The 22,300-nt window shown below is 49.8% G+C and overlaps 1 protein-coding gene across 1 annotated transcript in view; it reads left to right on the plus strand.

Moving 5' to 3' along the window:
- LOC130119597 (cAMP-dependent protein kinase type I-beta regulatory subunit) overlaps positions 1 to 22,300 on the plus strand; it is a 99,094-nt gene that overhangs the window by 54,177 nt on the left and 22,617 nt on the right. Inside the window, exons 5-6 of the mRNA XM_056288145.1 lie at positions 12,202 to 12,263; positions 19,343 to 19,389. Of these exons, the coding sequence (XP_056144120.1) occupies positions 12,202 to 12,263; positions 19,343 to 19,389 (109 nt within the window). The remainder of the gene's footprint in view (positions 1 to 12,201; positions 12,264 to 19,342; positions 19,390 to 22,300) is intronic.

Below are 22,300 nucleotides of genomic sequence, written 5' to 3' on the forward strand. Positions count from 1 at the left end.
GAGACGACCAGCTGTCCAAAAACAAAACAAACCCGCGTCCAACCACTCGCTTTTTTTATGTCTTTTTCTTTTTTTAGAGCTAAAGTAGGAAGTAGTCAAGTGCTGCAGGAGCGTGTTCCCACTCGGAGTCCGGGAAAACACATCTTCGGAAAAAGCGGAACGCTTCTATGGTGCAATCTGGCTCGCATGTTTACAGTCAACAGTCCGTCCTGGTAGCAGCTGTGAGTGCTCCTTGCTTCAATACGTAGACCCATCCATCCTCCTCCCTTTCTCCATCCCTTTCGTCTCTGATGTCTTCCACTCCCATTCCAGTGCTGCCTTGCTCATTTCACTTCCCCTCTACCATGGGAGGCCTCCACGTAGTCATCAGTGCCGTTGTTTGGTTGGTCGAAGCCAGTGGGAGGGCCAGTAAATGAGCTTTATTAGACTTGCGAGCACAATTGTGCATCCTCTTTTGTGTATACAGTGATTTTTGACTGAGTGAATGGTGAGTATGTATTTCTGTGTGAGCTTGTTGCTCTGTGTGTTTGTGTTTGTGTGTGTGTGTGTGTGTGTATGAGTGTGTGTGTGTTTTCATTTAGCCTGGTTCAGCAGAAGGCTTCAGCTGTCTGGTATTTACAAATGCTTTAACCCACCTCAGTTGGCTGCTTCTCAACAGCACTACTGTCTTCTTAGAAGAATCTCTTGCTCGCTTGCTCTCTCTCTCTTTCTCTCTCTTTCTCTCTCTCAATTGTCTCTCTCGCTTTCTCTCTGTGGCTGTTCTTTATCTCTCCCTTTCTCTCTCTCTCGCCATTGTTCTGCCCCTCTGTGTCTGTCTCTCTTTCTCTCTGTTGCTGTTCTTTATCTCTCCCTTTCTCTCTCTCTCTCCATCACTCTGCCCCTCTGTGTCTGTCTCTCTGTGGCTGTTCTTTATCTCTCCCTTTCTCGCTCTCTCTCTCCATCACTCTGCCCCTCTGTCTGTCTGTCTCTCTCTCTTTCTCTCTGTGGCTGTTCTTTATCTCTCCCTTTCTCGTTCTCTCTCTCTCCATCACTCTGCCCCTCTGTCTGTCTGTCTCTCTCTCTTTCTCTCTGTGGCTGTTCTTTATCTCTCCCTTTCTCACTCTCTCTCTCCATCACTCTGCCCCTCTGTCTGTCTGTCTCTCTCTCTTTCTCTCTGTGGCTGTTCTTTATCTCTCCCTTTCTCGCTCTCGCTCTCCATCACTCTGCCCCTCTGTGTCTGTCTCTTTTTCCCTCTGTGGCTGTTCTTTATCTTTCTCTTTCTCTCTCCTTGGCACTGGCACTACCCAGTCAGCTGACCTTATCCTTCCAATCGCCATGCCAACAACATCCCGGTGCGAGGGAAAACATCAAACATAGGCACCCAGAACGGCGAGGAGGCGATGAGGGTGGCTTAGCCTTTGGTAAAGTTGGCACCGGCAGGAAGGCAGAGTCCAGGGTGGCACCACCCAGTTCAGCGCCAGGTCACTCTGATAGTTTATCAGGGAAACCGACGCGTAATTAAGGCTCAAAGGTGTCGGGATAGCTACTGTGTCAGATGGCCTTTGTTCGGATGTGATGAAAGGTCTGTGTTTTTGTCAGTGTTGCGTTGTGTGTGTCTGTTGCCATCACAACCATGCAGTTTCACTGACAACATAGCTGCATGGACATGATATTTAATAGACAAACGTGTAGACAGTTTGCACAGTAGCGTCTAATTACCTCTTTTTTATCCTTTGTTACACCTTTCTTTCTCTCCCCCTCTCCTTGCTGCCTCCTCCTCTCTCCTTCTCTCAGGTGGTCTGATCATTACATCACATGTGAATGCCAGTTTTTCCTTCGGCAGCTGTTTGCAGAAGTGTGCAGGTCACATAGATGGCTAGTACAGACCCACCAGCCTTCTGGCGCTTTGGAACTAAAACACACGCGCACACACACACACACACACACGTAAATATACCGCGAGCCAACAGGATACGTCCAACTTTACACCCCTTATAAACCCATCAGGGCCAGGTGTGTAGGTTTAAAGTCATGCGCTCCTTGCCCTCTGTTGGTTTTAAACAGTGTCCACCAGTTAACCATACGTCTCGCTCCACCTAGACCTCCATGGGCGCCGAACTGAGCCCTCATTAAGCCTTGGAACCAGAAAAAAAAAGCCTTGTCCAAGGTAATTCGAGTTATAATAAGGATTTAAAAAGTCTTCAATGTCTAAAAGACCTTTGGCTTTGGGTGGCAATAAAGTGAAGTTTAAGTCTGCACCCATATTTTCTGGCACTAATTATCTTCATCAAAGCCCGGGTCTTTAAAGCCCTCCGGACCAAAGCCAGGTTGGGAAAAATGCCAAACAGTCTTAGGAGCGGCAGTGTTCTCCTCCTGCCTGGCCTCGGCCTTTTCTCTCCTCCCATTTCGTTGACCCTCCCTTAATGGTCATTGCCACTGGCCGTAAATTGTTATGTCCACCTATAAACCCATAAGACCACCTCTGGGCTTTCTGCCTACCCTTACATAACACAGGCCAGTTCACATCAGCTCAGGCGGTCCTCCTCGCTAGTTTCCATCTCGCGCTGCCCTGTGCAAAATATTTCCGTGCAAACCTTTTTTTTTTTCTTTTTTTTTTCATCGTCTCGACAGTCGCTCACTAGCAAGTCCAACAGAGGACTTGTGTAGCTGTTATCACTCGTAGCACAATTATCCCACCTCGCTCCCTTCACGGTTTTCCTCTGTGGCGTCATTGTAAACACTTCTGGTCGAGCAAGCGGGTGCCGATTCGGCGGTCGGCGGGCGTCTGTGAACCGGCTTCTCTAAATCAAAGCGCGGGTCTCCGCTTCGGAGCCGGAGGGGCGGGGCTGGTGGGCGCGGGGGCTCCAGCTGGCGCGGCGCGATGCCTCTCCGTTTTTTCAACCGGGGCCTCGGGGAAGAAACGGGCGTGTGCCAAAAGCCTTTCAGGTCATAAATGTTCTCACTCAGTGGACCAGCACACCTCCTCCTTCACCCCCTGCCACCGCCCCCCTCTCTCTCTTTCACACCTTTATATTGCTTTTTCTCTCTTTATCTCACGCTGCTGTCTGTTATCTCACAAAACACACTGAAAAGTGTGTCCCTGTGGTGCGTGCGTGTGTGCAGCTACGGCTACCACGTGTGCTACTTTTGATCGCCGGCCTCTCATTATGGCCGCACTGATGTATTTTGGAGCTGGTTGCTCCATGTGAGTAGCGTTGGCCCATGACAACTGACATTAAACTGCACCCCAGTTAGTCCGTGAGCCTCATAAAGGTGTTTTCCATCGCAGTGTGATACTGGAGATGAGTCATGGCTAGAACGTTGAAACGATGTTGTTAATAAATCGTAGAAATGTGGGCTTTGTGTTGTTTATTTATTTATTTATATCCATGTTTCCTGGCCAGATCGCGTCACTTCAGGCTCTTTCGCAGTAAAAATCCCGTGATTTTTCCTAGATTTCAACTCCTTCAACTGCTCACTAGCCCCCATCCGTCCTTCAGACTGCCAAAGTCGATTCCATCTTTTCGTGGAACCCGCCCCCCCCCCCCCCCCCAGGCATTTTGGTCACGTGAAGCTTCGTCCTGTCCTTTAATTGCTGTTGTAATGTCACCTGCATCATCATCGAGACTGAAAAAGTGGCGGGTGGACTGTATTGTTCCTTGCTATTTTTCATATGTTACCAGTATTTGCACAAAATGCAGCTGTTTTTTGGTTGCTGTTATCCCAATAAGCCCCTTACTGCAGCGACGGCGTGGTCGGGTGCACTGCAGCGACGGCATGGTCGGATGGGGCGGGATGTCTGGCTGCAGGAATGCGAGGCCGTTATCGTTACTTTCGCCCGCAGAACACGGATGTGCATTTTTATCGGTTGCACGTTGAACATAATGTGTCAACAAACGCGTGAGCGGGAGCCGTTCACACCGAGGTGAGATCAGGAAAATGCTATGCCGGTTCTCAGTAATATGGCTGAGCCATACCCACAACTTCCCTTCTTTGATTGACAGCCACAGACCGCTTCATGCCGAAGGCGGTCCCGGTAAAACCAAGAAGCTAAGTTGTGAGTTTAAAGCACATTAGTTTTATTGGCTAGCCATCCAGCACCCACTACTACCTACATCATCTGCACCAACCTGCCTTTTGTCTATAATGAATCTCTCAGCACTCAGCAGGTGCTGTTTTGATAGTGTTACCTGAGGTATTACTCACCCCTGACTGTGTCAGAACACCGTCATGGACCTCATGCTCAGGGGAAGATGTTCTTTTTTTTTGGGGGATTCCCCCCCCTTTTCCCCCCAGTTGTATCCGGCCAGGGTGGCACGGTGGTTAGCGCGGTCACCTCACAGCAAGAAGGTTCTGGGTTCGAGCCCCGGGGTAGTCCAGCCTTTGGGGGGGGGGGGTCGTCCCTGGTCGTTCTCTGTGTGGAGTTTGCATGTTCTCCCCGTGTCTGCGTGGGTTTCCTCCGGGGGCTCCAGTTTCCTCCCACAGTCCAAAGACATGTAGGTCAGGTGAATCGGCCATACTAAATTGCCCCTAGGTGTGAATGTGTGTGTGATGGCCCTGTGTGACGGCCTGGCGGCCTGTCCGGGGTGTCTCCCCGCCCGCCGCCCGGTGACTGCTGGGATGGGCTCCAGCATGCCCACAACCCTGAGAGCAGGATGAGCAGCTCGGATAATGGATGGATGGATCTATCCGGCCAATTGCCCCACTATTTAAAGTCGTCCCGGTCGCTGCTCCACCCCCTCTGCCGATCCGAGGAGGGCTGCAGACTACCACATGCCTCCTCCCATACATGTGGAGTCGCCAGTCACTTCTTTTCACCTGACAGTGAGGTGTTTCGCCAGGGGGGACATAGCACGTGGGAGGATAACGATATTCCTCCAGTCGCCCCCCCCCCGAACAGGCACCCCGACTGACCAGAGGAGGCGCTAGTGCAGCGACCAGGACACATACCCACATCCGGCTTCCTGCTCGCGGACACAGCAAATTGTGGCTGTAGGGACGCCCGACCGAGCCGGAGGCAACAGGGCAGGACACTCTGACTGACAGGCGGCCCTAGATTTTCGCCCTCTCGAGACTGTTCCTACTTCCAAGCGCCCGCCGTCCAAAGTGAGATCATTACAGCACCAAGTTTGTTTAGTGCCTATTTAGTGGTCTTATGATATTTGTTCTAATATATTCCTCAAGTCATCGACTGGTTTAGACTTCTGAAACAAAGGCTATTGTTTTGATCTGCCAAAATCCGCATTCTGAACTTCTGTCAAGTGAGCAAGTAAAAAATCCAATTCCTCAAGCCCTTGTGGCGTGAGCACAGTGCCAGCCAAACCAGCGGCGAGGCACCGCCAAGCCCAGACACAGCTTGGAAAGGCTGGATGTTTCCCTGTGTGGCGCAGTTGTTGATTATTTTGGTTCTCACAAAACCACATTCATCCAGACGGAGAAAGCATTTCGGATGTGTCGTCTGTTTAGCGCTCGTGTACCCCCCGACATCCTGCAGCCCATCAGGAAACACAAAGACGTGGCAGCACGCCGCGCGATCACAGAGCCGCTTTGGTGTTAATGGCTCCACCGGGGGGCAGGGTGACGCGGCGCGCCTTGCGCCGAGGCAGTAATGTAAGCTTCCCCTCCCGCCGCACTGATGAAAAGAGTCCGCTGCTGGGCAAATAAACAGCCGGGAGATCGCGGCGATGGGGATGTGGGCGAGAGCAGTAGAGACACACTGAGAGAGAGAGGGAGAGAGAGAGAGATAGAGCTTGCCAGCTTGAACTGAGACGAACAAAAAGCGAACCGGTTGATTTCATTAATGGACAAAATACCCCCCCCCCCATTACCCATGTTTTATGGGCGTTTGGAAACATAGATGCGGGTGTGACTGAGCGTTTGTGAGAGGGAGAGTGTTATGAAAACTTGTCATATATTCAAATACACACAAACCACGTGCACACACACACACACTCGCGCTGTTGTTCAGGTTTGGGCCTGAGGTTGCAGATGAGTTGGAACTCCTCCGGTAGTTTGCCTAATTACTTTGCTTAAGACGGTGTCCATTTTACCATGTATGTTTCCAACAGCAAACATTTAACAAAGAAAATGACGAGGAGTTTTGTCTCTGAAGACGACGTGATGAGGAAATCACAGACATGGTCTTCCTGCTGGAGTTCATGAAATACCTCAGCACGCTCTCTCTCGCTCTCTCTCTCTCTCTGTCTCTGTCGCTCTCTCTCTCTCCCTCTCTGTCTCTGTAGCTCTCTCTCCCTCTCTCTCTCCCTCTCTGTGTCTCCCTCTCTCTTTGTCTCTGTCTGTCTCTCTCTCGCTCCCTCTCTCTCTCTCTCTCTGTATCTCTCTCGCTCTCTCTCTCTCCCTCTCCCTCCCTCTCTCTCCCTCCCTCCCTCCACAGTGGGTTGTGGCGTAGTGACGGAGAGCAAAGATTTCCTTCTGGGTATTCATGTAATCAGTGATCACATTGGGGGGTGATAAAATCAGCGATAAGACTATTGATCCCTCCCTGTGCGTAAACAAGACCAGGTCAAAACCAGGTATATGGCTGGACTATGTGTGGTCAATGTTCGAAACTGTGGCCAGTTTGTTACAGGGATAGTCAGTGGTAGTGTCTGTAATGTGAATTCTTGGATATTAAATGTTAATTTGCAATTTTCTGTAGTGGTCCCAGTAATATTTGCTGTTAAAGTGTGCTGACATGATTAAGCTACGTTCGAGAACAATACGTTCCACTCATTTCCTAGGATGTTTGAATTGAAAGATTGGGCGGCGCAGTGGTAAGCGCTGTCGCCTCACAGCAAGAAGATCCTGGGTTCAAACCCCGGGGGTTGTCCTCCCTTGGGGGTTGTCCTCTGTGTGGACTTTGCATGTTCTCCCCATGTCTGCATGGGTTTCCTCCAGGTGCTCCAGTTTCCTCCCACAGTCCAAAGACATGTAGGTCAGGTGAATCAGCTGTGCGAGATTGTCCCCAGGTGTGAATGCATGTGCCCTGGGATGGACTGGCGACCTGCCCAGAGGTATTTCCCCGCCTTCTGCCCTATGACTGCTGGGAAAGGCTCCTTAATCAGGATAAGCGGCTTGGAAAATGGGTGGATGTGATGGATGAATTGAAAGAGAATTTTAGTGTGAGTATACCTATTCCAAATTCACAAGAATGGATTGCGGCTGCTGACAGCACCATGAAATGTGCATCACTTGCAAACCTCTATCTGCCCTGGCTCAAGGTCTGATAAACAAAATATTGCGCTGATGATATTACGGTGCAAACACGCCCATAAAGTTTTACAGCCGAGTGCAATTTGCCCTTGTTTTGCGTCTGATTGCAATTATCCATGAGGTGAAGTATAAACAGTGGCTTTGCGCCAAGGGCACAGTAGGCAGGTTCAGTGTCATCCTTGATGTCATCTAGTATAGCAAGACTTGTTTGACCTGGCAACCTGTATCTGTGAAAGACTTCGCTCCCAGTTAAATCATGACGTGATATTCTCTTTTGAAATGTCCACTCACGAGCACGCCTGGCATGGCGACGCTTTCATCTGGCTGTCATCACTGCCGCCATAATCACCGGGAAGTCTGGGCGTCAGTTACCGCCAAACCTCTGAAGACACCAATAATTGTCACGCCAATGCTGTGTGCTAACTGAATGCGACGCGATGGTTGGACGCTCACTTGCTGTAAGGACACGATGTAAGTGCATGTGGCTATTAGCGCCGGTGTTTGTGAATTGGACTTTTTTTTTTCTTTTGCAAGGACTCATTTGCATAGAAAGGGGCCAAATGTGTGCATATTACCTAATATAAATATGCAAATAGCAATAGAGCACCGAGATGCTATTTGCTTGGCAGCGCAGTTGAGAAGCCCCTGACTGCAGCTTGCAGATCGGTGGTGACGTGTTCAATGTTAGCTGTGACGTGCTCAATGTGGGCGGAGTTGGTGACGTTTGTTTGTACAGTAACGCATGCGAGAACACCAGTGTCAGTACTTGATCTACTCGCCCACTCACACATTATGATTGGGTAGAGGCTTGGGTAGGGGCTAGTTCAGTTTAGGAACAGCGGGAAACAATAGATTGACGTTAGACGCTGCTCGGGCCTTCGGCCCTCGCGTGCGTTCGCTCATCCAGGACCACTCCGCTGAGCCTGCAACCTCGCTTCTTAGACACAGCTCGGGCCTTCGGCCTTCGCATTTTTACTAACCAACTCTATGTCAACGTGGATTGTAAAAACCACACAGCTAAATAACTATAAAGCTAGCGTTAAACGACGCTAACTAGCAACATAATCCGTGACTGCTGTTTCATGCTAGCTAATGTTCGTGCAATGGCGGGAATCACAAACCAGTGAACTTGAGGATGCCCACATTGCGCACGTCACAGCCCACATCGAACACGTCACCGATATTGAACACGTCACCGATCTGCAGGCTGCAAGTCAGGGGTACTTGGCGCAGTTAGGGGTGCATTTCACCCTTTGCAGCGGCTTTGAGAATTACACGGTTTCTTTTTGTCTTGTTTGTGCAGGTTTAGCGGCCGCGGAAGTCGAGCAATCCTTTAGGAAATTCACCGGTGAGTCTTGTCAGGGTGATTGTTATTTGGGGTGTTTTAGCTGTGCGCTCGCCCTCTTGCCTCTCAGCGCTCGACTGACCAATCGTGTAACTTCGGTGACGTTGTTGGTCACCTGATCCAACGACTCAATCGTGTCAAACACGATCACTCATTCAGTCAGCAACATTCGTGTTGGTAGGGTTGGGTTGGATTGGGTTGAATCCAAACTGAAAGACAGAGCCAAGATCTGTGTTCTTGTGTGGATTGTCTGTTTAGTGTGCGCTGCTGACACACTTATTTGTTTGCACAGTTTGGGGAGTTTGTGTGTTTGCATGTACATGTATGCACTTGTGCATGCCTGTGTAAATGCCATGTATGTGTTAGGAGGATTTGGGGAAGGTCTCATCTGTGACAGCTCTGCGCCCCTCCTCCCTTTCTTCCTTCCCCAGGGTGAAGGTGAACTTCCTCTCCGCCTCAGAGTCTGTTACTTCTCTCTCTCTCTCTCTCTCTCTCTCTCTCTCTCTCTCTCTCTCTCTCTCTCTCTCTCTCTCTCGCTCGCAGAACAGCACCTCCTTTGTTAAACGGTGTTCTGCCCCGCTCTTTAAGGTGGAGGGGCAACAGGTTTTTGAAAAGGACGAGATTAATCATTTCATCCGAGACAGGAGGAGGAGAGGGTGATAGACGGAGATAGGAGCCACAGGTGGGGCAGTAAGAGAATTAGAGGGATAAGAAGGGTAATTGGGAGGAGAGAGGAAGGGAAAAAGTGAAAGAACAAACCGGGAGGAAGCCGGAGATGAAGAAAGGGAAAGAGAGAGACAAGCGGAGATGGGGGGGGGGATCAATTACCTGCACAAGTGTCTTTGTTATTCTGCTCAACATTACATTCACTGGGCATGAGGAGGAAGAGGTGAAAGGGGAAACGATTGAGGTACTTACCCAGACGTGGGGCGCATGTCTCTGATCCCACTGTTGTGCTCCTGCCCCAAATTCTCCTGCCCAGCTGCCTGCTGTATCATCATCATCAACGCCATTGTCATCATCACCACCTGTTATGTCCTGGCAGAAGCCCATCTCCGTAACACGTCCAGGTGTTGGGGTCAAGACCCAAGACCACAGGTGGGCACATTCCAGGATGTGGCGTGTCCCAAAGTGCTTTGGTGTCTCGTGCTGCCTCAGTGTTGGCGTGATGGGCGCAAGACTTGAAGGAGTCAACCAGCTGTTGAATGACTGTCGATAGTCATCACTTAAGAAAGCCTCACTCTAACTCCAAAGAAAATCCACTAAGACGTGTTTATCAAGAGTGTGTCACACCGCCAAGGAGATTATTTGGATGAAGCTCATGGCAAAGCCCCGGTCTAACCCGTTACCAGCCAGTCTGCACGGTCCACAGTCCCCTGTCTTCACAAGCATCCTGCTGGGTGCAGGTGGTAAGAGATGTGATGTGAGGGCAGTCTCGCAGATGTTGCTTTGACTAATTACTATCAAGGCGCTCCCACATGCACAGCGGTGTGTGTCTGAGTGTGTGTCCGAGGGTGTGTTTCAAATGTGAGAATGCCGGTACATGTCAGTGTTTTCCATCATACACATCTGTGCCTGTATGAACATGTTGTTGTGAAGAGTGCGTAAGTTTGTGTGTGAGTGAGTGAGTGAGTGAGTGGCTGGGGTGTGAGTAAGGATTTGTCGCGTGTACCGAAGTATGTGTGAGTCAGGGGCCAGCTGGAGCATGGCTGGCTCAAATCCACCTTCTTAAGACTGGTCTTTATTCGCTGACACACAAACAAATACCAGCAGCGTACCTTCCCTTGCAGCATGCTCAATAACAGCCTTAGATCTCTGTCCAACACCTGCGGACCCCGGGTTTCAACGTGGGACATTAGAACGGAGGCTGCTACTTCTATGGCATGCATTATGTTCCCAGAGAGACAGTTGTACCGTCCAAGCCTTTATATCTTCCAAGTAGAAGAAGGGAGAAACATCAGGGTACAGATATTCAACACCAGTACAATATTTCATAAAAATTCTGCATTAACGGGCAAAAAATACTCAGAAGAAGACAAAGTAGTACAGACGGACAGAAAGACATACCGACACATGCACACCTATACACAAGTGGAGGGGTGGGGGGTCGGCAGGCTGAAACTTGCTCCCCCATTCACTCAGCAGGTCCTGTGTGTCTTTGATATGCCTGACCCCCTTTCATTGTTTTTCTATATTTCTCTATAAGACGGGTGGTATGCGGCTGATTAGATAGATAAATACAGCCCCGGGGGGGAGAGACAGGGGAGAGAGGAAGTGTCGAGACAGAGTTTCTCTCCTGCCCCGACACATCCCGGCGGTGGAGCTTTAATCTGCTTGAAGCTCCATGCATTTAAACGGCCCGATTAGGAACAGCATAGCCCCCCCCACCCCCACCCCGCCTCCACCTCCACCTCGACCGGCCTTCAACACAAATTAACTGCTTAGGCGCAGCCGTCACTTTGTTTGTTTTCGCAGCACCTCTTTTCAAAAGATACACCCGGAGACCCGGAGTTGTGCGCTTTGATCGCAGGCTGGAACAGCGACACGAGCTGTGCACGGGTGTACGTGCGTCGCATCCGCCTTGGCGTCAGTGGATATATTAACGACGACTAGTCAAGTGAATTAAAGTAAATAAAGTAGTGTCATATTCAGGAGCGAGCCAGTGTTGGAGTACCGGAAGTTTTAGTGCTGAATTTATTTTTATAGTAATAATATTTGTTTTCTTTGACTAGATTGCTATAGGATGAAACATGTACCGCCCATCAGTGAGGATGTTATGTTGGAGTGGTGGTAGTTGACTTCTAAGGCTTGTCACTAATGACGGTGGTGTCAGCCATGCAAGTTAACATCCAGCTCATGGAGCAGTTCAGGGTTAGGTGTCTTGCACAGGTCCCCTTTAGTGTCATCCAGAGCTCCTCGGCCTGTCCGTGAATGTTCTTTTGCTCATGAATAAAAGGCCTACGGCGTCCGGGTAGCGTAGCGGTCTATTCCGTTGCCTGCCAACACAGGAATCGCCGGTTCGAATCCCCGTGTTACCTCCGGCTTGGTCAGGCATCCCTCCAGATACAATTGGCCGTGTCTGCGGGTGGGGAGCTGGATGTGGGTGTGTGCCCTGGTCGCTGCATTTGCGCCTCCTCTGGTCGGTCGAGGCACCTGTTCGGGGGGGGAGTGGGAACTTGGGGGAACAGTGTGTTCCTCCCACGCGCTACGTCCCCCTGGCAAAACTCCTCACTGTCAGGAGAAAAGAAGTGGCTGGCAACTCCACATGTATCGGAGGAGGCATGTGGTAGTCTGCAGCCCTCCCCGGATCGGCAGAGGGCGTGGAGCAGCGATCGGGATGGCTCGGAAGAGTGGGGGTAATTGGTCGGATACAACTGGGGAAAACCTGCATTGCCAGGTACAGTTGGGGGGGTGGTGGACAGGGGGGGGGGCCTAACAGAGCAATGAAGGCTGCTCTTTCTAGTATGTCATGTAGCATTTCCACATCACACACACTGAAGTATCTGTGTGTGTGTGTGTGTGTGCGCAAGTTTGCAGGTTAGAAGACGGGGCAGGGTTAAGGATACAGGAGGTACAGGAATAACAACTACTGTCTCCTCCCTTCTCTCTCTTTTCCTTCTCTTCTCCTTTCTCTGCTGTCTTTGCCCCCCCCCCCCCCTCCCCAGTGACATATTTGATGCCATGTTCCCGGTCACACACATCGCAGGAGAAACGGTCATCCAGCAAGGTATGTAAATACACCAGTACACCTCATCAACATAGCTGAAGCAACATACCATGTATATTTAATAATAACAGTAGTGAATAGACTCTACTGACCATTTTGGCGGCTTTGCGACCACGTGGGAGGCGTTCTGTCACCGGGGTGTAGATGCGCTCACTCTCTGTGACGGAAAGCCCGCAACAATCAGGAGTCGAACCCGATCTGACCCATTACTTGTGCCTCGGCTACCTTGACGAGGGAATTTACCGCATTGCCATAGGTGTCTCATTGTGTTATGTTTACCGTGGCGCCGAAGTCACCCGCTGTTAAGAGCCCGCTGTCCTTTCCCGCTGCCCTGTACCCAGGCGTCGCCCCCCCCCGCCGCCGCCCGTCTGTCTGCAGCAGATTTCAGCTCTCTTTCCTTCGCCTGACCGCAGCCGTCAGTGCCTTAACTCCAGACATCCATGGGCTTTGAGAGAACACAGAGCCAGGCCGGGCCAGACTATATTTTTCTGGTGCCTTCCCTTCCGTCTGTCAGACACAGACACACTCAGCCGCACGTTAAGCATGCTGATGTTACGCGTTCACACTGACAGACGCACAATCTCAAGCATTTATTACAGTAGACCTCACATTCTCGCACAACCTTTTAGCCTGCTTTAGGAGCGCATACCGTTGATGCTTATACCTGATATACACACACACACACACACACAGACTCTCCTACATCGCCCCAGACAGCATCCGGGACTGCATCAGTCCTTATTTGGTGATAATGAGTCTAGCGAGCTGTGCGGCCCCGCAGAGCTCTTTGTGATATACTGTAGAGAGAATGGTATACAATATATATATACAGCGCTGATGTCACAGCTAATGTCACGGCTAATGTCTGGGCTACTGTGCAGCTTCAGCTGGCCACCTCTGCTACGGGTCCCTCGCATGCTTTCTAAACACAGCCTTCGGTTATGAAGACTGCGGCTCAAATAATATTCACATATTCAGGAAATCAAAGCTGGTGTACAAGTATAAAATACCGCCTTAAAAAAACATTTTACGGGCGTCCGGGTAGCATGGCGGTCTATTCCGTTGCCTACCAACACAGGGATCGGCGGTTCGAATCCCTGTGTTACCTCTGGCTTGGATGAGCGTCCCTACCGACACAGTTTGCCGTGTCTGCGGGTGGGAAACCGGATGTGGGTCATGTGTCCCAGTCACTGCACTGGTGCCTCCTCTGGTTGATTGGGGCACCTGTTCGGGGGGGGGGGACTGGGGGGGGTATAGTGTGATCCTCCCACGCGCTACATCCCCCTGGTGAATCTCCTCACTGTCAGGTGAAAAGAAGCGGCTGGTGACTCCACATGTATCTGAGGAGGCATGCGGTAGTCTGCAGCCCTCCCCGGATTGGCTGGCGGGCGGGTGGCGAAAGGGGCGGCCCGGAAGAGTGGGGTAATTGGCGAAGTACAATTGGGAGAAAAGGGAGGGGGGGGGTGGGACATTTTACAAAATGATCGTACTGGTCCCTGTACCAGCCTTGTCGGTGAAAAAACAACAACGTAGAGGTGGAGGGGGGTTACACACTGCCATTTGTGCGTGCATTCTTACATGTGAGTATTTTGGCCTTTGCTTGCATGTGTGCATTCATGCATGCATATGTCTGCGTGTTCATAGGTGCAGGCAAGCACGCTCGTACCTGTGTGTGTGTGTGTGTGTCTCTGTGTGTGTGTGTGTTCTGGTCAAATATTTGCCTGTGCTCTCAGGCTCAGGGGGATTGGAAGGGTGCAAAACAAAGGCTTCAGAGCCAAAGTGATAAAAGACAGGAAGAGCTGGAGTGTAGAGAAACAGAGTGAGAGGGACTGAAAGAGAGACGGATGAGATGAAAGAGAGAGGGGGGGGGTAGCGAAGGGCCGGGTTGCAGCCGGTTACACCGTGTGTGTGTGTATATATATATGTGTGTGTGCGTGTATGTGCGTCTGGAGCCTCTGCCTGGTCAGACCATCAGACGGACAGACAAGGTGGGCTGTGTGTGACAAATAGACCTGCGTGATTAATGAGCCCGCCCTACTCGGTATTAATTAGCCATGTGAACTCCTGTGAACTTTAAACACAGGGTGTGCGAGGCCTTTCAACTCGGCTAGTAAAGGCTCACACACATACACACCCTCTCTTAATAACGGCAAAACACACACGCTCTCACAGAGTCGTGTCACGTGCACGCACATACAAGTACACACTAATTCTTTTGAATGGGGTTTCGATAGGGGTGTGCGATTTGACGACGTTAGATGTTGAATGATCTTCCGAGCCATCCCGGTCGCTGCTCCACCCCCTCTGCCGATCCGGGGAGGGCTGCAGACTACCACATACCTCCTCCGCTACATGTGGCGTCACCAGCCGCTTCTTTTCACCTGACAGTGAGGAGTTTCACCAGGGGGACGTAGCACATGGGAGGATCACGCCCCCTCCCAGTTCCCCCTTCCCCCCTGAACAGGCGCCCTGACCGACCAGAGGAGGCGCTAGTGCAGCGACCAGGACACATACCCACATCCGGTTTCCCTACCTGCAGATACGGCCGATTGTATCTGCAGAGATGCCCAACCAAGCCAGAGGTAACACAGGGGTTCGACCCGACGATCCCCGTGTTGGTAGGCAAGGGAATAGATCGCCACGCTACCCGGACACAGTGCACATTCTATCAGTTGCAGTTCCGGGGCTCATACACGTATCCAAAGTTGTTTTCTCAGCCAAAGCTTGAATCACACTATTTGGTAGTCTGTTTCACGCCTTCCCTAGAGACACATTACATTACATTACATTACAGTCATTTAGCCGACGCTTTTATCCAAAGCAACTTACAATAAGTGCATTTAACGTAGGAAATCAGGAGAACTACTAGTCATCAGAGGTCATAAGTGCATCTAAACAAGCATCTAAGAGCAAAACCAGTGCTAATGTAAAAGCGCAAGAAAGAGATTTTTTTTTGGTTTTTTTAAATGAGTGAATACAATAAGTGCTAAGAACAAGTAACAGGGTAGTAGTTCTCAAAAAGGTGAGTTCTCAACCTGCGCCGAAAGATGGGCAGCAACTCCGCTGTCCTGACATCAGTGGGGAGTTGATTCCACCACTGTGCGGCCAGGACAGAAAAGAGCCGTGACCGGGTCGATCGGCAGCAAGGGCCTCTGAGCGACGGGGCAGCCAGGCGTCCCGAGGCAGCAGAATGAAGTGGTCGGGCGGGGGTGTAGGGCTAGACCATGGCCTGGAGATAGGAAAGAGCTGTTCCTTTCACTGCCCTGTAGGCTAGCACCAGAGTCTTAAACTGGATGCAATCAGCTACTGGGAGCCAATGTAGGGACATGAGAAGGGGAGTTGTGTGGGAGAACTTAGGGCGGTTGAACACCAGACGAGCTGCAGCTTTCTGAACGAGCTCCAGAGGTCTGATGGCCGACGCCGGGGTGCCAGCAAGGAGGGAGTTGCCGTAGTCCAGCCGGGAGATGACCAGAGCCTGGATGAGCACCTGTGCCGTCTTGTCGGTGAGGAATGGGCGAATCCTCCTGATGTTGTAGAGGAGAAATCTGCAGGAACCAGCAACCGATGCAACGTTTGCAGCAAACGACAGTTGGTCGTCCAGGATCACACCCAGATTCCTCGCAGTCCGAGTTGGCTTCACCACGGTTTTGTCAATGGTGATGGCCAGGTCTCAGTGCGGGCAACCTTCCTCCAGGAGGAACATCAGCTCTGTCTTGTCCAGATTGAGCTTCAGGTGGTGTGTTGCCGTCCACTCCGAGATGTCAGTCAAGCACGCAGCAATGCGTGTCTCTACTTGTGTGTCAGAGGGAGGAAAGGACAAGATCAGCTGGGTGTCATCGGCATAACAATGGTAAGAGAAGTCATGTGAGCGAATAACAGAACCCAGGATGTCGTGTACAGGGAGAAAAGGAGAGGGCCCAGAACTGAACCCTGTGGAACGCCTGTAGTCAGTCTGCGACACGACGCCACGAACTACAGATGGACGGCAGGAAGTGATTTTCTACATAGGAAGCACTATCACAAACTTTCGAAATGTCTGTTTGGCGTTATTAACTGAGAAACCACAAGGAGTTTTTATTGAGTACCAAAAGTTGTTTTTCATGAAGGGGGGATGAAAGATATTGGCTCGCGAACCGTCATCTGCGGTAGGGAGGAGCGGAGTCAGATAACGCGCGTGTGTGCAGTGACCACTTCGTCAAAAAAAAAATCACTCTTCATAACATAAGGATCATGTTCAACATATCTTACTTTCTGTTTATACCGTTCTCTCATAATATCGTCTAAACTAGCACAGTTCGGGCTAAACTAGCTCCATCTCGTCCATTCCGCTTTTAACTTCCTGCCCCCCATCTGAATCTCGCGCATCATCGGAATCACGTGACTGCAAACAGGCTTTAAATCCAGAATAGCGAACAGTAGGTAGCGCCTTGGATTTCTTCCTCGCCCCCTTTTTATTTGGTTGTAACGTGGTGGCTGTTTTTGCACAGCGGCGTTTAAAAAGCGGCTGTTTTGACATCGGCTCCATGAACAGCAGTTTTCCAACCCTGATACAGTTGAATAGCACCATTGTATTTTTATATGAAATGATTACCCGGCCGCAATCACTGCTGCCTTGATCACTGGAACATCAGGGTGTGACGCCCCATATTTTATTGTGTTTACTTTATGTATTGTCAGGGGTTTATCTTTTACTCATGGTTATTATCTTTTATGGTGTTATTCTTTCTTCTCTTGTTTTGATTTATTTACCTTGTCTTTGTTTGTTATGGAGTCTGCAGTAAAGTTTTGAGTCGAGTTATAAATGCGCGTCAGTTACCACCAGCTGTCTGAAGACGCTAATAATGTTCACGCTAGCTGCGTGTGGCTGGTGTTTGTGGACTGGATTTTTTTTGTGCAATGAGGCGTTCCAGCAGTATTCATGAGCCGACGTTTATTTGGTTTGTTGGCGTGCGAACCGCTGCGCTGATTCTCGGCCAATAGGGAAACTCCCACTTCCGTGTTTACCAGTGACATCATCGGTCGCTGCTAGCTGGAACTGTCATTAGTTACCTGATCCAGTGGCCCAATCATGTCAAAGTGGTCACTCACTCAGTCAGTCAAACAGTCAGGGACATTCACGTAGGTCAGAACCCGCTGTCCAGTCCAGCCAACTACTCTAACGATGGCGTTTGAAAAAGGCACTCCTTATGACAGGGCAATTAAGTGCTGGAAAAGGGTAACTGACACAGTGACATTTTACCAGACCACAAATGGTCTGTTCTAGTCTTTTAGGTTTTGTTACATTGTAGGGCTATGACCCCCCCCCTTTTCTCCCCAATTTTATCAGGCCAATTGCCCCACTTTTCCGAGCCGTCCCGGTCGCTGCTCCACCCCCTCTGCCGATCCGGGGAGGGCTGCAGACTACCTCATGCCTTCTCCGATACACGTGGAGTCGCCAGCCGCTTCTTTTCACCTGGCAGTGAGGAGTTTCACCAGGGGGACGTAGCGTGTGGGAGGATCACGCTATTCCCCCCCCGTCCCCCCGAACAGTTGACCTGGCCGACCAGAGGAAGCGCTAGTGCAGCGACCAGGACACATACCCACATCCAGCTTCCCACCTAAAGACACGGCCAATTGTGTCTGTTGGGACGCCCAACCAAGTCAAGTCAGTTTTATTTGTATCGCCTGATATCACAAATTAAAAATGTGCCTCAGGGGCTTTACAGCAATGCAACATCCCAGCCGGAGGTAACACGGGGATTCGAACTGCCGAGCCTGGTGTTGGTAGAGGGCTATAATTTTTTTAAATGGGGAAATTAGTTTGGTTGTACTGTTCAGTAACTTGTAAAATTGTCTTTAAAAAAAAAAAAACAACATGAAAAAGAATCGCAATAAGCTCGTGGATCTTGATCCTGCCTGATAAAATATTGTGGCGACCCTGAGAGCAGGATAAGTGGTTCGGATAATGGATGGATGGATGGATATTTTTGCCATATCGCCCATCCCCAGGTTTCGGCACACTGCACATGTGTTATTTTAACAGGTAGCTGCAAGGAGCGCTTCATAATGCCCCTCCATGTGGTTTCCCCTGGGCCTTAAGATGGGAATTTATTAGAAGAGCTGGTTAGCCGAAACACAATATACCCCCCCCCCCGCTAAAATACGGTGTGTGTGTGTGTAATAGTGTATGTGTCTTTGTGTGTGTTTTCTGTAGGTAGTTGCAGTCTCTTCTGCGCTACAAACTAAATAAATCACGCAATCTGCGGTCGAATCACATGTACCTGTCCGTGCTGTGTGTTGCGTCTGTGTTTCTCCCACCTCCAGTGCATTGTTGCTGCGTGTGCTCAGGCCCCGGCGCTTCACAGTTTCCACTATTAAGCCACACAAACAGCAATTACGAACGCCGCTGCCGCTACTTTCTGCTGACGACAGCCCTATTTAACAGAGGTATTGGCAGGCCCGGTGAAATATGCGTTCTGGAGGGAGGCAGCGGCAGGTTTGACGCTTGGTTTGCCCTGGAGCCGTAGGAGGCCCCTTGATTTATACCAAACCGAGAAAACAGGAGCGAGAGAGAGGAACAAGAAAATCGGCTGCTTTTTATTCTTTCAGAGAAACAAACGGTTGACAGTGAGAGCAAACAAGAGGAGGAGAGAAAAGTGTTTATATCTTCTGTGTGTGTGTGTGTGTGTGCGCATGCATGCATGTGTGATGTGTGTGTTTTCCTGCATATGCATGTACATGCGCCGCAATAATTTCCTTGCTAATTGCTGCGCCTCGTCTGACATTAGCGGGCTGCAAGTAGACATTCAGAAGTGGTTATCCAAGTGCTTTACAAAAGACTCTAATCTCATAATGCACCAAGGTGCCCCTCTCATTGTGTGTGTGTGTGTGTGTGTGTGTGTGTGTGTGTGTGTGTGTGTGTGTGTGTGTGTGTGTGTGTGTGTGTGTGTGTGTATTTTAATGGTTTACAAATCCACTGTTAACAACCGTTAGATGAGGTGGGATTAACGGCTAAAAGTGTCCAATTAATTTTTTTTTTCCCTTTCTATATTCGATGTTCTCTTTCACACACTCTTCTGTCTCCACCTGTCCCCTCCCAGGCGATGAAGGGGACAACTTCTATGTGATTGACCAGGGAGAAGTGGACGTAAGTGGCTGACGCGGCGAGAGACGCGCAAGCAACACTCTCACAAACACAAACGCAGAATGTGTGCAGGCCCCCAAAAGAAATGTTTGAACCTGACCTAGATAATGTCAACTAAACCAGACAAGACACAATGGTGTTGAATACAGTTAAATGGTGCATTGTGGGTCTTAAATTATGTTTTTGATGACCTCAGTAAGATTTTCTTTGTGGTATGGAATCAGCCCATTTACACGCCCCTTTAATACGATGGGTCTGCAGTTGTTTAGTCTTTTATATTGATTTGCAGTTTTATTTATGCTGCATGACTGTTCATTCTTGCTTGCACTCATCACATTTTAAAAAGTCATAAATTTAATGTGATGAAGCTTGCAGAGGCCCCACATCCACTCACCTCATCTAGTAAACTTGATTTAAAACAGCTACACTGCAAAAAATGAAATCTTAACAAGTGAAAATATCTTGTATTTGGTACAATAAGTCCAATATTGAGTAGAATTATTCTACTGGCAGATAATTTTCTTATTTCAAGTTTTTTCCCTGATTTTGGTCAATTTAATCTTGTTTTAAGAAAACATTTATATAAAACAAGATTAAATTGACCAAAATCAAGAAAAAAACTTGAAATAAGCAAAATTATCTGCCAGTGGAATAAGATAATTCAAGATAATTCTGCTCAATATTGGGCTTATTGTACCAAATACAAGATCTTTTCACTTGATAAGATTTCATTTTTTTGCAGTGTATTTTCTGTGGGAAACATTAAAAAAACCTATTAATGATCATTTTAATTCTAAAACCCAAAGGTATTAAGAGGTATGTAGTATGAAGTATCCAGCTGAGGTTCCCATTAAATGCTCCTACGATGAGCCAACGATCAAAAGGAAGTGGGAAGATGGAGAAGGACCCCAGAAGGGAAGTCCAGCCCTGTCCAACAGCAGTGGGGACAGTGTGTCCCACCAACAATGGGCAGGTTCCACTCCGATGGCAATCTGAGTCCACCGCGCTGTGAGAGCCGCCGCTGTGAGAATGTCTTTTGTCTTAGGGAACCCGGCGCGGAACGATAGAGCAAAGTGGAGAGATAAAACAGAGCCAACAGAAATTCAAACAGGAAGTGACCTTATCGGCTTACCGCGGTTGGTGGTGAAGCGGTAGGTAAGGGGAGAACGGCGGTTAGGCGAGCTTGACTGAGCACGCCGGAGAGCCACATCCGACTCAACGGGAAGAGACCACAAGAGCGGCTGAGACGGAGAGAAAGACGAGGGGAGGAAGTGTCTCCACTTTGTCAGTAGAGATGGCACCTTGATAGCAAGCCAGTAGACATTCACCCAGCATCAGTCCAATGTTGGCCGCCATTGTTTTGAGTTGCATCTGTGGTGAGACAAGAAAGTACCTCTTTTTAATTATGGCGAAAATGGCAGCTGGCTGGAACTGCTGATCTTGGGCTGTTTTTTTTTCTTCTTCTGCCTGTTTTGTTTTTTATCCAACTCTTTTTACACTCCTGCTGTTTCCCGTGTAATTCCAAGGAGGTTTTGTTTTACAGCTTTGATAAGGGATCTGATGCAGTGTCCCACAATGGAGACGTTGTAGTGGGAGAGAGGCATCTCTCTGCTTTCTCCCACTAATCTGATCATCTCTGCCTTGGCTCTGTTTCACTTCTCTCAAATGTGTTTTTACCCCACACATCTCTCATATGGTGTGCTAACCGATTAGACCTGACCCGACCTGTTCAAACTTTAATGGGAGAATTACCCCGAACCGTGTTTGAAATAGACTCAACTTTTTTTCTTGGAGGGATTGTGACTCCTGTTTGTGTCCTCGCGCACCTAGTATCTCTTGCGTCATCTCACCTTAGTTTGAGCCGGATCCGCAGCTCTTCTTGTCCCCGATTCCACAGCTACAGCATCCCCCTCTCAGTCCAAACCACGTGGTCCACTCTGGGTCAGGACACCCATGTCACCCTGGCTGCCAGAACAGAACGTCAAGCTTCCTCTCAGTCTGACTGTCAGACAACCCTGCCAGCTAGCACCTATCCTGGGCCAAAACCCCAACTCTTCAACAACCTACCCACACCCCCATGCTTCCCCAGCCTCCCCCAGTCTTCTCGTCACCTCACCCACCTCCATTCAGTCCTCAATATTTGCCTTAAGCAGCTTTCTTCCAGCCAAGGCTTAGGTAGTTCAGTGCAGTGGTTAATTAAATGTGCGGCATGGTGGCGCAGTGGTTAGCGCGGTCGCCTCACAGCAAGAAGGTCCTGGGTTCAAGCCCCGGAGTACTCCTACCTTGGGGGTCATCCTGGGGCATCCTCCATGTGGAGTTTGCATGTTCTCCCCGTGTCTGCGTGGGTTTCCTCCGGGTGCTGCGGTTTCCTCCCACAGTCCAAAGACATGTCGGTCAGGTGAATCGGCTGTACTAAATTGTCCCTGGGTGTGTGTGTGTGTGTGTGTCGGCCCTGTGTGAGTACCTGGCGGCCTGCCCAGATGGTCTCCCCGCCTGCCGCCCAATGACTGCTGGGATAGGCTGCAGCATCCCCGCGACCCTGAGAGCAGGATAAGCGGTTGGGATAATGGATGGATGGACGGTTATTTCAGTGTGGAGGTGATGTCTCTCTGTAGGCAGGAGTGTAAATCTGCCTGCGTCCCGCAGACTGGGGAAGGCCTCACTGCTGCCATCACTGCTGATGTTAACACTCCCCAGTGCACTCACACACCCACACTGTGTATGCCCCACAGGCATGCACAGTGCACGCTTCCAAGTAACTACAAATAGACATAAACACAGTGACACTACCTCCTCATTTTTCTTCCAGTAGATTTTGGTTTGTTGCTACTCAACTCCCACCAAGCACATAGGATTTACATACTCTTCTAATCACACACACACAAAATGACATTTTGCATCAGGAAAGTGCTTA

This window comes from Lampris incognitus, chromosome 10, assembly GCF_029633865.1.
Source record: "Lampris incognitus isolate fLamInc1 chromosome 10, fLamInc1.hap2, whole genome shotgun sequence".
NCBI classification, from domain to species: domain Eukaryota; kingdom Metazoa; phylum Chordata; class Actinopteri; order Lampriformes; family Lampridae; genus Lampris; species Lampris incognitus.